A 13,377-nucleotide genomic window follows, 5' to 3' on the forward strand; every position below is an offset into this window, starting at 1 on the left:
CAGAGATTCTCCAGTCTTTCAAAAATACCTGCACTTGCTTAGTATAAAATAAAACCACCCAAAACTGAGTATTAGAAGCAAATGCATTATAGGTGATAATAGAAGATCTCCAGCTCTCCCTTTACATCTCAAACACTAAATTAAGTTTTCATTTTCGCCCCCGCAAAGCATCTTAGACTCTAAATCCTTAAAAATAATAAACAGTGGAGTGTATTTCCAACTGCTATCTTCATAGCTAAATATATATATATATTTTTGTTAAAAACATACTAACAACTTCATAAAGCCTTTCTTGCTATCTCCATAAAAATAATATATAACCTTCCTTTGAACTCAGGAGAGTATGTAGGTTTTCTTGCTTATGATTTTACTTTTCTATCCTGTCTTGTAATCAAATGTATATCCACTTAATATCCATACTCTATTGTGCTTAACTCACTCTGTACAGCCTATGACCTCGTACCATATATTTACATCACATGTCCAATGAATTGTTTTTGAAAAAGCTGCTGAAAAGTGATACCATTTTAACAACATAATGTTTTCTTTATTTTTCTTTTAACAAATTCTATAAATTTCACTAATCCACACTAATAGAGTGGAAGCTGGCATGAAATTCAGAAAAGTCCCCCCAAAAACACTTACACAGTTCATTCAAAATACTGTTCAGATCTTATTTTACTGACTAGATTTATAACTAGCATATTCACAATTTACCTATAAGCAAATTTCAAAAGTACCTAAAATGCTTCAGAGCAAATTGCTTATTTCAAATTGCACCATAAAAGTTTTCCTAAGGAAAAGTAAATTTTAGTTTTGATATAAAATAAGCAGATAACTTTAATAAGATAAAATAAAGGGCTTTTGTTTCAATTTAAAATATAGGTACATTAGGAATATGAACACATTCTGACTCTCCATAAGTACATAAACAGAAAGAATTTAATTAAACGATAAAATAAAACTAATGGACCACACTGGCACTTCTCCTTTTAAAATAAATGGTATTTTTAACTAACATTTTTTAGAAAAGATTTCCTTACTTTATTTGAGTTCTCAGTTTTTCAAGAGAAAATAACCAACTTGCATGTTGGTTATTATATTCAGACAATATTCAGGTAACCCAACACCTGGTACATAATCACTGTTTCTATAAATGACAGGCATTACCAATATTATTATACTATTATGCTATTTTAAATTGATTATATTTGAATAATTCAACCCAATATTACCATCACAAATATCCTATAGAGTTATGCCTGGCCAATGGCATTTAATTAAGAATTTTTAATTCTAACATTTTAAGAGAATAATAATTGTCCTAGGTCTACATTCACAAGAGTGAAACATAAGTCAATTTAAAAATCTGTATGGACTTTGTGGTGAAAAATCTCTCATAAGAAAGGTAATCCAAAACATAGCATGTTAAGAAGAGAAAAGATCAATTTAAGGCAAATAGCAACTGGGAAATACATTCCTTAGAATACTGATCCTTGTTAAACAACACATTCCCTTTGGGGAAAAATTACACTTACAAAAAAAAAGTCAATGTTATATAAACCTTTCCAGTTACCACAGAAGAATTTCTTCTCTTTAAAAAGACTTTACTTATTTATTTTCAGTGAGGGGAAGAGAGGGAGAGAAACATTTATGTGTGCTTCCCTCTTGCGCCCCTGACTGGGGACCTGGCCGGCAACCCAGGTACATGCCCTGACTGGGAATTGAACAGGTGGTCCTTTGGTTTGCAGGCCGGCCCTCAGTCCACTGAGCCACATCAGCCAGGGCTACCACAGAAGAGTATCAACAGCACAAGAGTGATTAATTACATGGGTAAAAGCTGAAAATTGGAAAAAGCTTTGGGAACATATAAAAATTCTGTAATACTGTTTTCAAGTTCAGATGTCCTAAGGTACCATAAAAATTTTTCATATAAAGAATTTAAGGGTTCACTGAAGTAAAGTAGATGTATATTTATCTTTTTTGATTCATATCAGGCCCTGTAAGAACACCTTAACAAAGGCTAAATTTGAAAGGGGTTAAAAATAAGTTCCTCAGTTAAAAGTTGCAAAAATAATTAAAATACAAAGACTTTTATTGAGGGCCTGAAATCCATTAAATGTATGTTTTTTTAAAAAAGTGGTCACATAAAAGAGTGGTCAGGAAGCTATATAACTGCATGCCCTTTGGCCCCCTTAATATGCTCATACCTTTTAACCCAATAATTCAACTATGCAGAAACTAAAGACATAACCTAAAATATGAAAAAAGTTTCATTTCAAGCAGCCTACTTGAAATAATGTCAAAGTAGAACTGAATATACAGTGAGAGTAAACAAGAATTTAATCACTCAGTGGAATAATACTAAACCATTAAATGTTTTTTAAACAGTTTATGATATGGGAAAATGTTTAGGTTATAATGTTAAATGACTAAAAAATTAAGACATAAAATTGTATATGTAATAGTAACTTAACTATATATTCCAAACCTGCATTTAAAAATAAGAATGAAAGAAAACATACTAACATATTCATAGTGTTTAACTTTGGATATTGGAACTGTGCATTATTCTTTCTTGGAATACACTTTTTATAGATTTCAAATTTCCTAAAATATTTTATTCAAATTTATGGACATTCTTCTAAAAAGAAAGCTATTTCAACATTTGGAGAGTATCTCTCTATATTTTCTGATATTCTAAGCTTTCCAGGGATTTCCTTTTATACTAAGGCTGAAGCTTAACATATTGTATATTTGTGGAATGCTTAGTATTTAAATGACAGAAGGAAACTAACAGCAACTGAGTGCCTAGATGGCACACTAGGCATTTTTTAAAAGAAGATATGAATTAATTTCATAATCACTTCCATTTTATGTAAAAGAAAACTGAGGTTTAGAGAAATTAGGCAACTTGTTCAAGTTTGCATATCTAATAAGACGACCAATATTCAAAAATCAGGACTACCTAATTTCAAAGTGTGAAGACTCTTTTCATCTATGCAATTTAGTTTTAAAGTATACCTTTAAATGAGAAAACCCAATAGTGGTTACCATGATTCTAAGCAACTGGCCATGAGAAGGACACAGGCTGCTTCGGGCAGCCATGGTTAACATATTCTTAGACATGGTGCAAGATTTCTAGGGACAATAGGGCCAAATGTTGGTGCTATTCCAGAAGATGAGCCAAATGGAAAGAAATTTATGCTAGCTGTCTATCATAGTCTCTCCATGCTATCCTCCTTTCTCAAGTAAAGTTGAAGCAGTAGGTTACTAGCTTATAAGGTGATATCCTTATTAATAAACTATGCAATCAAAACTTAAGTGCTAATCCCTGCAAATTTAAATTACACATGATTAGCCAAACAAAAAAGAATCATAATTCTACATTAATGTAGGCAATACATTTTGACTTTCTGACATCAGTTTAAAGGTTTATATTTATTAACCATAATATAAGCCTAACAAATAAATATCCTAATTAGCAAAAAGACCTTGGCAAATTAATTTTTTTATTTCTGGCAAAAATATTTCTCCTGTACCTTCTTCTCTGCCCTTTCTCCCTCCCTCGGTTTTCCTATCTTACCATCCCACAAGAGCCAGACATCCCTGATATACTAAAAGAAGCATTTTCCACTTAATTGTTAGCCAGTGTTCATCTCAAGCTCACTTAGAGTCTATACAACATTTGCAAAATTGGGGTAGATCAAAAAATTATTATTAATATACTGTTATTTATATCAAGATGATAAAAGTATTCAACAGAAAAATGAAGAAAAGTAATTTCTGATTATTTTTATTCATCAAAACATAACATAATACCCTATTAATTGGACACTTTGGTGACTGGAGGTATTACATGGAAGATCTCAGTGCATTTAGCAGGTTATTGTTTGAATTAAGTTCATATACTAAGTAGAAAACTGTGCTGAAAAATTGTATCTCCTGTTCTCTTTAACTCCCCAGAAGGGGAATGTTCAAATACTAAAGTACTTGAAGCTATCATGAAACCTATACTAGAGCTGCTTGTGCTCACTAATAAAATAAAATAAGACTACAGCAACCAAATAGTTTTTTTAATGCCAAATTCTTGAAATAACATCCCCCAGAATGTCATATTCACTGACAACAGTGCAATACCGATGTGATCAATTCACTGTTATAAAAAAACAACTGAGAACTACCAACAGATTTACAATGACAATTTTTGAATAGGATACTATTTAAATATGCATAAATCATATTGTAAGATCATTTTATCCTAATGCTACTCTAACCCTGGGCATTTGGTATTTTATTGTTGAACACAGTGCATGGAATAACGAAGATCAGACCTCATTCCCAGCTATTCCGATGTAATAAGACTAGAGGTGGAGGAGGCATGAGGGACCGGAGAAACGCAGCGGGCCCTTGAACCACAACAGATTTGAACCGTGCAGGTCTACTTATAGATGGAATTTTTTCCAACAAATACTGTAAATGTAGTTTTTCTTCCTTATTATTTTCTCAATAGCATCTTCTTTTCTCTATTTTATTGTAAGAATATAGGATAGAATACATACAACATGTGAAATATTTGTTAATTGACTGTGTCTATTACCAGGAAGGCTTGTGGGGAGTCAAGAGTTATATGTAGATTTTTAACTGCTCAGAGGGCTGGTTCCCCGAACCCCAAACCTGGGCAAGGGTCAACCTGTAATGCTAAATGTTCTGTTTCTCTTTTTAAGTTCCTCAATGACCAAATTAGTCTATGATTGTAATTTTTCTTAACCCCCTAACAGGAAGATAGACACGTATTTTTAAAAGGAATCACTTTTTAAATTATAGCTGAGAAAACTACAGCCTGGGAATTGGGTGATGCCTCAGTCACTGTTTGTGTGGACGAAGAGCCTTCCCTTGGCACCACTGGCCGAGTCCCAGACAAGGCCACTCTCCGCCACAGGCTGGGGATGTCGTGCACACGGCGGTGTTCACAGGCTAAAAGAAAAGTTCTTACCGACTGCAAAACTGTTTCAGGACTTTTATCTTCATGATCACGTGCTGCCTTGGTAATTACTTGAATAGTTTCTTCTTTCAAGTGCTTTGAGAAATCGCTTCTTGATGGCTGCTCTAGATATTCTGCTTCTCCTGCTTGTCCTTTATGAGAAAAGAAATCAATTATATGGCTGATAAAATCAGAGCGTCTGTACTAAGATGACTCTTCTATTTATTTCTAATTCAAAGTTAGGCAATAAGTAATTTTACTATTCTACTGAAAGGGATACACACTTCAGCACACAGCACTTCCTTCGGAATTTACAAAAAAAAAAAAAATCCAAAAGTAATCAAATAATTACTGAAGAAAGTACCCATTATACTTTATAATACAGAATTCATTGTAAATTTTTCTGCCACATGTACCAAAATTTCATTTTGGGAAAGCCACTAGCATTCTACCAAAAGAAAAAAAAAATGAATTTGGTTTGTACAAATTCCAAAGAATGTGGTTTCCAAAGAGAGCACACTAGCTGTTCTTCTGGCTACAGTATCAGTTCCCACACCTGACAAAACCCTAATCTTGAATGAACCCAACCTCCTCTCTTTTCTGAATCTGCACCTGGTAGCTGAGTGTTGTAAGAGGAAAAACAATTACAACTTGGCAAACTGGTATCAATATAAATTCAAGATTTCAAATATCCCTGCTAAGAACTCCCAAAATAGTATCTACTACCCATTTTCTGACAATAAGACCCACAGATGCAACAGCGTACTCCGAATATTTACTGCGTGTTCCATAGACAACTCCAAAGGCTTTAAGTGGGTCTCCTCTTACCTCTCCAACACAAACCTTGTGTCTTTTCCCTTTGCCCAACGAGGGACATATACCAGCCTTTTTTCCAGCTTACTGAGTACACTGAAAGGACTTACTTTCAACCTTCAGTCTTTCCTTATTTTCTTCCCTCTGCCTGCTTGTTTACCTACTCTCACTCCCATCATCTAATAACTAATTTATCTTTTTTTTAATCACACTACTTCCTTGTAAAAGTATTGCTGATTATACCATATCCCGGCACCGCTGACATGGGGAGTTGGAAGGCTGTCCCATGTGCCCTGGCATTTGCCCACTAGATGTCAGCAGTACTGTCCCCAAGTGTGACCTCCAGTGCTGTCAATGCCCCTAAGGGACAAAATCACTCTCAGATGAGAACCACTGCTCTAAATAACCTACACTTTCTTATTAATAGCACTTAGCACAATTATGACTTAATTATTATTATATTTTTCAAGCCCATAGCCCCTGCTGGATATGAGAGCAAGTACTCTATCTCCCTTTTCTATTGCTATTTCTTCAACACCTAGCACATAATAGAGCACACAATAACTTAATGGAACAAATGAACTAATAAATTAATGAATGGATGTGAAGAATAACAAAGTACACTAAAGTGTCCTACATCATTGGAACTGGTTAATAAGCAAGTCCTTCTTCAACTAACTGGTAGGACACAACAGGGCTTCTGTCATCCTTTCCAATATTTGATTAATTTCTAAGAAGCCTCTCAAAATATTATTCAAAAGAAAATACTGTAATTTCAACATATATGCATAGTCATCCATTTATCCAATAAAGTTTAATTAAGCGTCTAACTATATGCCTGGTACTAGGTTGGGAGCAGGACGGTGAGTGTGAACAATACAGCCAGTCGCGGCCTCTATGGAGCTGGCAGTCAACTATGGAGAAAGCCATTAACCAGAGAATCACACAAATGTATTATGACAACATTACAATAATATGCTCTAGGAATAAAGTGGAGGAGGAGTAACAAATGATGCGACATGAGATGAAATGACTCTTTAGCTAAAGAGTGATGGGTTGGGTTTGTCAGACAGAAGCATAAATGGCCTGGGCAGTGAGCAACAGCTGTATCTGAAAGGCAGCCAGCATGGCCGGAGTGCAGTCCAGCACAAGAGGAGAGATATGGAAGGGCAAATAATGTTTTCAGTACAACACGGCAAGTTTAAAAAAGTTTATTCCAGCTACAGTGTGAAGAGTGGATTAGAGAGGAAAGTAAAACTGGAAATTAGTGAAGGTACTAGAGCAGCATGAGCAAGAGAAGATTGTTCTTTTGGAAAACAGACAACAATGGGGTAGGAACATGAGTTAGATTCAAGATATAGTTTGGACATAAATAGACTGGAAACTGAATGTGAAGATGACTCCAAGTTTTTGGCCTGAGTATCTAGGATGATGGAGGTAAAATATATTACAACAAGGAAAATTAGAGAAAGGAATGCCTACAATGTGTCTGATGAAGAGGGAAGTTAAAGGGAGTTAAATGTCCTCATTTCTGTATTTTGTGGCTGGACTGCAAGTTCTTTCAGTGACTTGCATAATGGACAACATAAAGAAAGTCTTAGGCTTCTTATTCATTATGCTTTTACCTGTGCTTTCCCACCTTTGTCTCTTCTCATTGTAATAGATAAAACATCAATGGTTGACAGTAGCATGTGAACTTAATGCTATGAGGGCCAAGAAATCTATCTGGTCTGACAATGGTCTAACTCATCAAAACCTGGACAATAAGTCCCGAGAAGCAAAAGTGACTTTACCTGATCAAAACATTAAGGTCAAGGTTCCCTTCTATATAAAAATTTGGGTACAAAAACCTTATGAGTAATCCTGAATGATGTTGCCTAAATGTCATACAGAAAGAATTATTTCCTCTGTTTCCCCTGTGTATAATCTTTCAGGGAACTTACTTGAGTGGTGCTATAATAATAGAACCTGTAAAGGTATAATATATGCAAGTTTGAAACAAAAACCCAAACTTCATCTCTGATATGCTTATTGAGCCTGTGCCATTTTCAGTACTGTGCTTGGTATTACCAATGTAAAAAAATTTTGACATAAATTCACTCACTTTAAGGTATTCTCAATAAAATCAATAAATATATACTTCATTACAGTATAAAATACTGAATGCAATAACAGAGTTATGCACAAGGCTCTATAAAAGCACTGTGGGCCCAATACACACACTCGGGATGATGTTGCATATTATGAAACACTTTCTGGAAGTCCTGAAGAACTTGTAGAGAGGATTATCTTGGAGATGGGAAAGAAGATTCCAAGCAAAGGGAGTAACATATGCAAAAGCACTGTAAAGACAGATAAAAGATTAATAAAATCCTGGCTATTGAGTTTTTACACTATATAATGAGCCTTAATTTAAGCAAAATTAAAAAACAAGTACAACATAAATTTGATAATGAAATAGATTAGGATTCAGATGCAAAAGACAACAGTTGCTACAAAGGTAATTTTGGGGGGGTTCACAAAGACTGGGACATGAGGAAGGTTTTAAAAACATAGGCAAAACTTCAAGAATACTGGTAGAGGATATTTTTAAATGAAGGATACTTAATGAACAATGCTATATGATAGGTTCCGAACAAGCAAGAAGACTGGGGAATAATCTGGTGATGAATAATTTTAGATGAAACATAAGGTACTCATAGGAAAGTAGTCCTGGAAGAACTACTAAGGAGCCAGATTGTAACAAAGGGTCCTCATAACACAGGAAAAATTTTGGCTTCACTTTGTCAAACCAGAAGAGGAAACTTGTTGATGGGAACAAATAACCAAAATGAGAACAATAAAAAGCTCTTTCTACTACTCTGACATAAGCATTATTAATATTTTTAGTATTATGTATTTTCAGATTTAACCTACCCACATTTTTTCAAACAAAATTATTCTCATGTACTGTTTTTAACAATATAATAAATATTATTCATGTTAATATAAATTTTACTGGTTATATTGAGTTTTTCTGTCTGGAGGGCTCATGAAACTATTCCTCTACTATATATTTAGGCAATTTTGATAACTTTGTTAAAAATAACAATAGGACAAAAAGTTTGGCTTTTTGTGTGTTTGTAAATACAATGATTTTTCTGCATCCTTTAACCCTACAGAAGCCTCATCATTGTTGGCCTGTATAAATGGTGGGGCTATTTGGAAGGACTTGGAAGTGTTCTACTTAAGCTTCTTTTCTGGTTATGCTCCTTAACATTTTAAGAGGAGAGTCAACTCGGCAAGCAATTGGTTTTCTGTTAAAATGTATGGATCTGCTCTTCAATGATTTTAAAAAAGCAACATCTCATATTTTCCTTAAGTATCTAAAACCTTGACTTGCCAATGAGTCATACTCATTACATTTATTCACACTTAGAAGAATATTTAAAGAGAACTGTTTTAAAGATATGCAGTCCATTCATTTCTAGAAATGTAATTAAAATCAGTGAATCCCCAGAAGTGGTTTATGAGGAGCCATGCTCGGGGGGCTACATAGAATTGCCCAAAACTTGTAAAATTTCAGATTCCTGGGCGCCACCACAAACAGAATCTTGGGAAGAGGGGATGGAGTAGAGGCTTAAAAACTAGTTAAACCTAAAATTTACCCCAGACATAGCTATATCTGAACCACGCATTCTTAGCCTGCTTCCTTAATGTACAGTAAATTTTGACTATACTTATAAAATGTTGGCATTCCCATACACAGAGGATCACCCTTAGGAAACGCATTACTGAAATCTCTGTAGGGAATGAATTCAATTAAAAAAACATACGAAGGGCATCTACCATGTGTCATTTATTATGTTCGATTCTAGAGATTTAAATAGGAATGTCACACAGTCCCTGTTTAAAAGAACGTGAGAATACCAAGAACTCTGCTCCTTCTACCAGGTCTTACTCTGAGAAACAAGCTGGACTTCCCTGGAACATTTGCTTACTTTTAACTTTTGGATAGTTATTTGTAGCAAAGTCTCAAGCAAGATACCTCTAGACAAATTTATGAAATCTTATGATACGCATTTTGTACCAATGTTATCCATTTTCACCTTATTCTTTTGTTTCAAGTTACTTTTTATTAAATTTGAATACTCTATACATGTAAGAACGTCAAATAATTTTTTAGTAAAATAGGAATAACACAGAAAAATAGTAATTCTGGCATAGCTCTTCTCTCCTTTAGATTAATTTCTTTGTTTTTATAAATACAGCTGAGAGCCATGCTGCTAAGTATACCTTGACTTACCTGAGGATCTTTTAAAATATATATGTATTTTATATATTTATACCTATTTTTAAATAAAATAGATATAAAATATTTATATATTCTGGACCCTTTCTTCAGAGATTCTGATCTCAGTAAGTCTTAGGTGGTACTAGGTGGACTACGCTATTTGTACTCAGAAAAAATATCCCCCAGGTAATTCTGATGTATACACCTTTAATAAAGAACTGTTCAATAGATACCCAAACATGAAGGTCCAGGTAAGTTCTCCTTTGCAGTAAGCAGGTTACGGAAGTATCATGAGATAAATCAAATAATCCTTTCCCATCATTTATGATTGTTGCAATAAGATAATGAATGATGCTAGAGAACTAGCGCCTGTGGATTGTACGTGTTAGCAGAAGAGGAACAAAATACTAATTTATTTAATACTATATAAGCTCTATTCTTATTGGAATATCACTCAGAAGAAATTGGATATTAATGGCTCTTACATTATACTTTTACTGAGAACATTTGCAGGGAGGGAAGAAAATCACTCTGATGGATTTTATCAGCAAGACTTCCTTCTATTGCTTCACTAGTTCCTCATAACCCTTGGGCGCACCCAAGGGACTTAAATACAAGCTCTCTTTGATATTCTGAAAGTACAATTAAAAATTAAACAAACTACTTGGAAAACTGTGAGGAGAAACAGCGAAAAGATGACATGAGCGTTAAAAAGTAAAATCTGTCCACTAAAAGTAAGTGGTTCCAATGAACATTATAATAAGATCCCTTATTCAACTGTGATATCTTAAATTACCCTGCAACACAGGATGAATTTCGTAATATGACATGTAAGATAATATGGTAACAGAAACCAACATTTTAAACAATAATCCCAAATTTATAGTTCTATTTCCACTAACTCAAACAAATTGCATATTTCTAGCATTTCCATGGAAGACACAATGTCTCCTATTAAGGCAGTATTGCCATTGCTTTCTAAAAACCCAGTCTGGAAGATAATTGTTAACAGTTATATGTGAATTGACCATTTTAGTTTCTTTATTTTTTGGTTGTTCTAGCTCCTCTCTGAAATATTTGCATTTTCTTTGAGTTGTTTTTTTTAATACTAAAGAAAGAGACATGAAAACACATGCCCAATATCCACTACTGATTTTTAAAAAATTACAAAACAGCACATGATGTGTATGGTAGAATGCTGCAATCATGAAAAAAGGATGTGGCGCATACAGACGTGGCCTTTTATTCTGAGAAAACAGAAGATGGCAAACGTAAATGGTGGGGCAAAGTTGGCTAGCCCTGTCAGGTAGGAATTAATACTGCCCATTTATGTGGGAATATGTATTAGTTTGACTCAGTAGAAATAAAATGTGTTAATCTGTAAATTTAGAGAGCCTTGTGAGAAACAGACCAGGTGAAGAGGAGACCATAGAATTTAGTTGTTTGGTTCCGTAAATATAGATGAACCAAGGATAGAGTTGTAGTTTAACCAATGAATGGAGGATTCAGCCTCAGCTGAGTCCTTAAGTACCACTACCACTTACGCCAATTATGCAGCCCCACTACCCCACTAAAAATGAGAACAGCCCCATGCAAACAGAGTTATGTAAAGATTAAGGGAATAACACAGTAGCTACATCTTGGGGCAAGTTCAGGGGAATGGCTTGGGAAGGGTATGTACAGAAGAGGAGGAAGGAAGTCACAAAGGGATGGCATTGCCTGAAATCGAAAGGAAATACAATGCAATTACTACACTGTGATTTGAGCTGAGAAGCCTCTTTATAGCAACTGAGCTATGTCATTTCCTACTGAAGTGGACAAAGTCACTGTAATGAAGCTGCATTGTTGTGAAATCTGTTCTATACAGTGGCCCTTAATGTATGGAAAGAAAGTGCAGTCCTACTAATAATGGGAGACCTCACCGGATGAAAAAGGGGCTATTTAGATAATGCTGTATTGCACTTACATATCAAAACATTGGTATCTTTGCTGGTATAATACCATTATTTTGGTCTTTTAAAAATTCTAAATCAATGCCTCTTAATATCAAGGATTCATTTATTCAATTTATATAAAAATAAGTTACAAGTCTGAATAGAGCTGCGCATATCTGCATTAGTCACAATAGCATACTGGGATACTGTAAATCTCCCATGGAAAGAATAATTCCTTCTAAGTTCAAATGATAATGCTAAAACCTGCCTAGGTAATCCTGAATGGGAATTTGTCTGTAAAGAAATTAAACAAATGCCTAAAATGATCCCTAAGAAACTAAAAAAAAAATAAAACAAAACACGCAGACCTTGCCAAAAAAATAAAGGTCATTCAAGAAGATCCATTCAGAGTTATTAAAAAAGAGACAAATGAGCATAAACAAAATGTGTTTATCCATCTCATTTCCCCAGCTACTAGAAAAATAACTTTTCTCTAAGAATTATGAAACAATCTAGTATATATATTTTCTCTTAAGAATTATGAAACAATCAAGAATATATATTTGAGTATACTCAAAATATATATTAATTTTGGTTTCACAGCTTTTCCAAGCTTCCTGCCAAGAAGGGTCAAGCCCATTTAAAGAGGAAGCATAGGTAGAGGGAGAGTTTTTAGAATCATTTCATTTAACTTGAAAAAGGTATAACAGCACATGTGGATTTTCTACTGCAGAGGTGGTTGGCACCCCAACCCCTATGCTATTGTTCAAGGGTCAAATGTATATGCACACAGTGATGTGTTGCAAACAGGTAAGCTAAGTTGTGATCTGTGGTTGCCTCCGAGTGATGGAGTTTCAGATCATTTTTAATAAAACATCAATAATAAATATGATATTGGTAATACAACACAGTTTAATAAAATGAACGCACCTGTTGTTACAGAAGGCTCTGACTCCCTTGATTTCTGAGATGCTAAGAGTTTTTCCTGAAGAGCTTTCTGGGCAAGTTGTGTATCCCACTCCTCCAGTTCTTTTTCAAATCGCTGGTTGTCTTCCTCAACAAAATCTCTTAAATCCGGTGGTAATGTTTCTATTCCAACAAGGGCCTGCCCAGTTTCTTTATTGAACTCCTCTGCAAATTATATTTCAAAAACTAATATAAAATTAAGAATTAAAGGAAAAATGCAAAGCTCAAAATAGAATGCATTTCAAATGGGATTTCAAGTATGAATTATTACCATTTAGCAAATCAATATTACCTAAAATTAAAAGAAAACTCAAACTCAGAAAAGCTGATACAAATATTTCATACATTATAGGTAATACTGTCGGATTTCATTTTTAATATGAAGAGTAAAATAATGCAGCAAGATA

At 34.2% G+C, this 13,377-nt stretch overlaps 1 protein-coding gene across 2 annotated transcripts in view; it reads right to left on the bottom strand.

Moving 5' to 3' along the window:
• The window catches only part of USP25 (ubiquitin specific peptidase 25), a 125,014-nt gene that overhangs the window by 26,108 nt on the left and 85,529 nt on the right, over positions 1-13,377 (bottom strand). For both annotated transcript variants that reach the window (XM_054585221.1, XM_054585220.1), the window contains exons 17-18: positions 12,935-13,135; positions 4,997-5,136 (exon numbers count right to left, since the gene is read on the bottom strand). In XM_054585221.1, coding sequence (XP_054441196.1) covers positions 4,997-5,136; positions 12,935-13,135 — 341 coding nt within the window. The remainder of the gene's footprint in view (positions 1-4,996; positions 5,137-12,934; positions 13,136-13,377) is intronic.

This window comes from Pteronotus mesoamericanus, unplaced genomic scaffold (assembly GCF_021234165.1).
Source record: "Pteronotus mesoamericanus isolate MK-2021 breed Mesoamerican mustached bat unplaced genomic scaffold, CSHL_Meso_final contig_82, whole genome shotgun sequence".
NCBI classification, from domain to species: domain Eukaryota; kingdom Metazoa; phylum Chordata; class Mammalia; order Chiroptera; family Mormoopidae; genus Pteronotus; species Pteronotus mesoamericanus.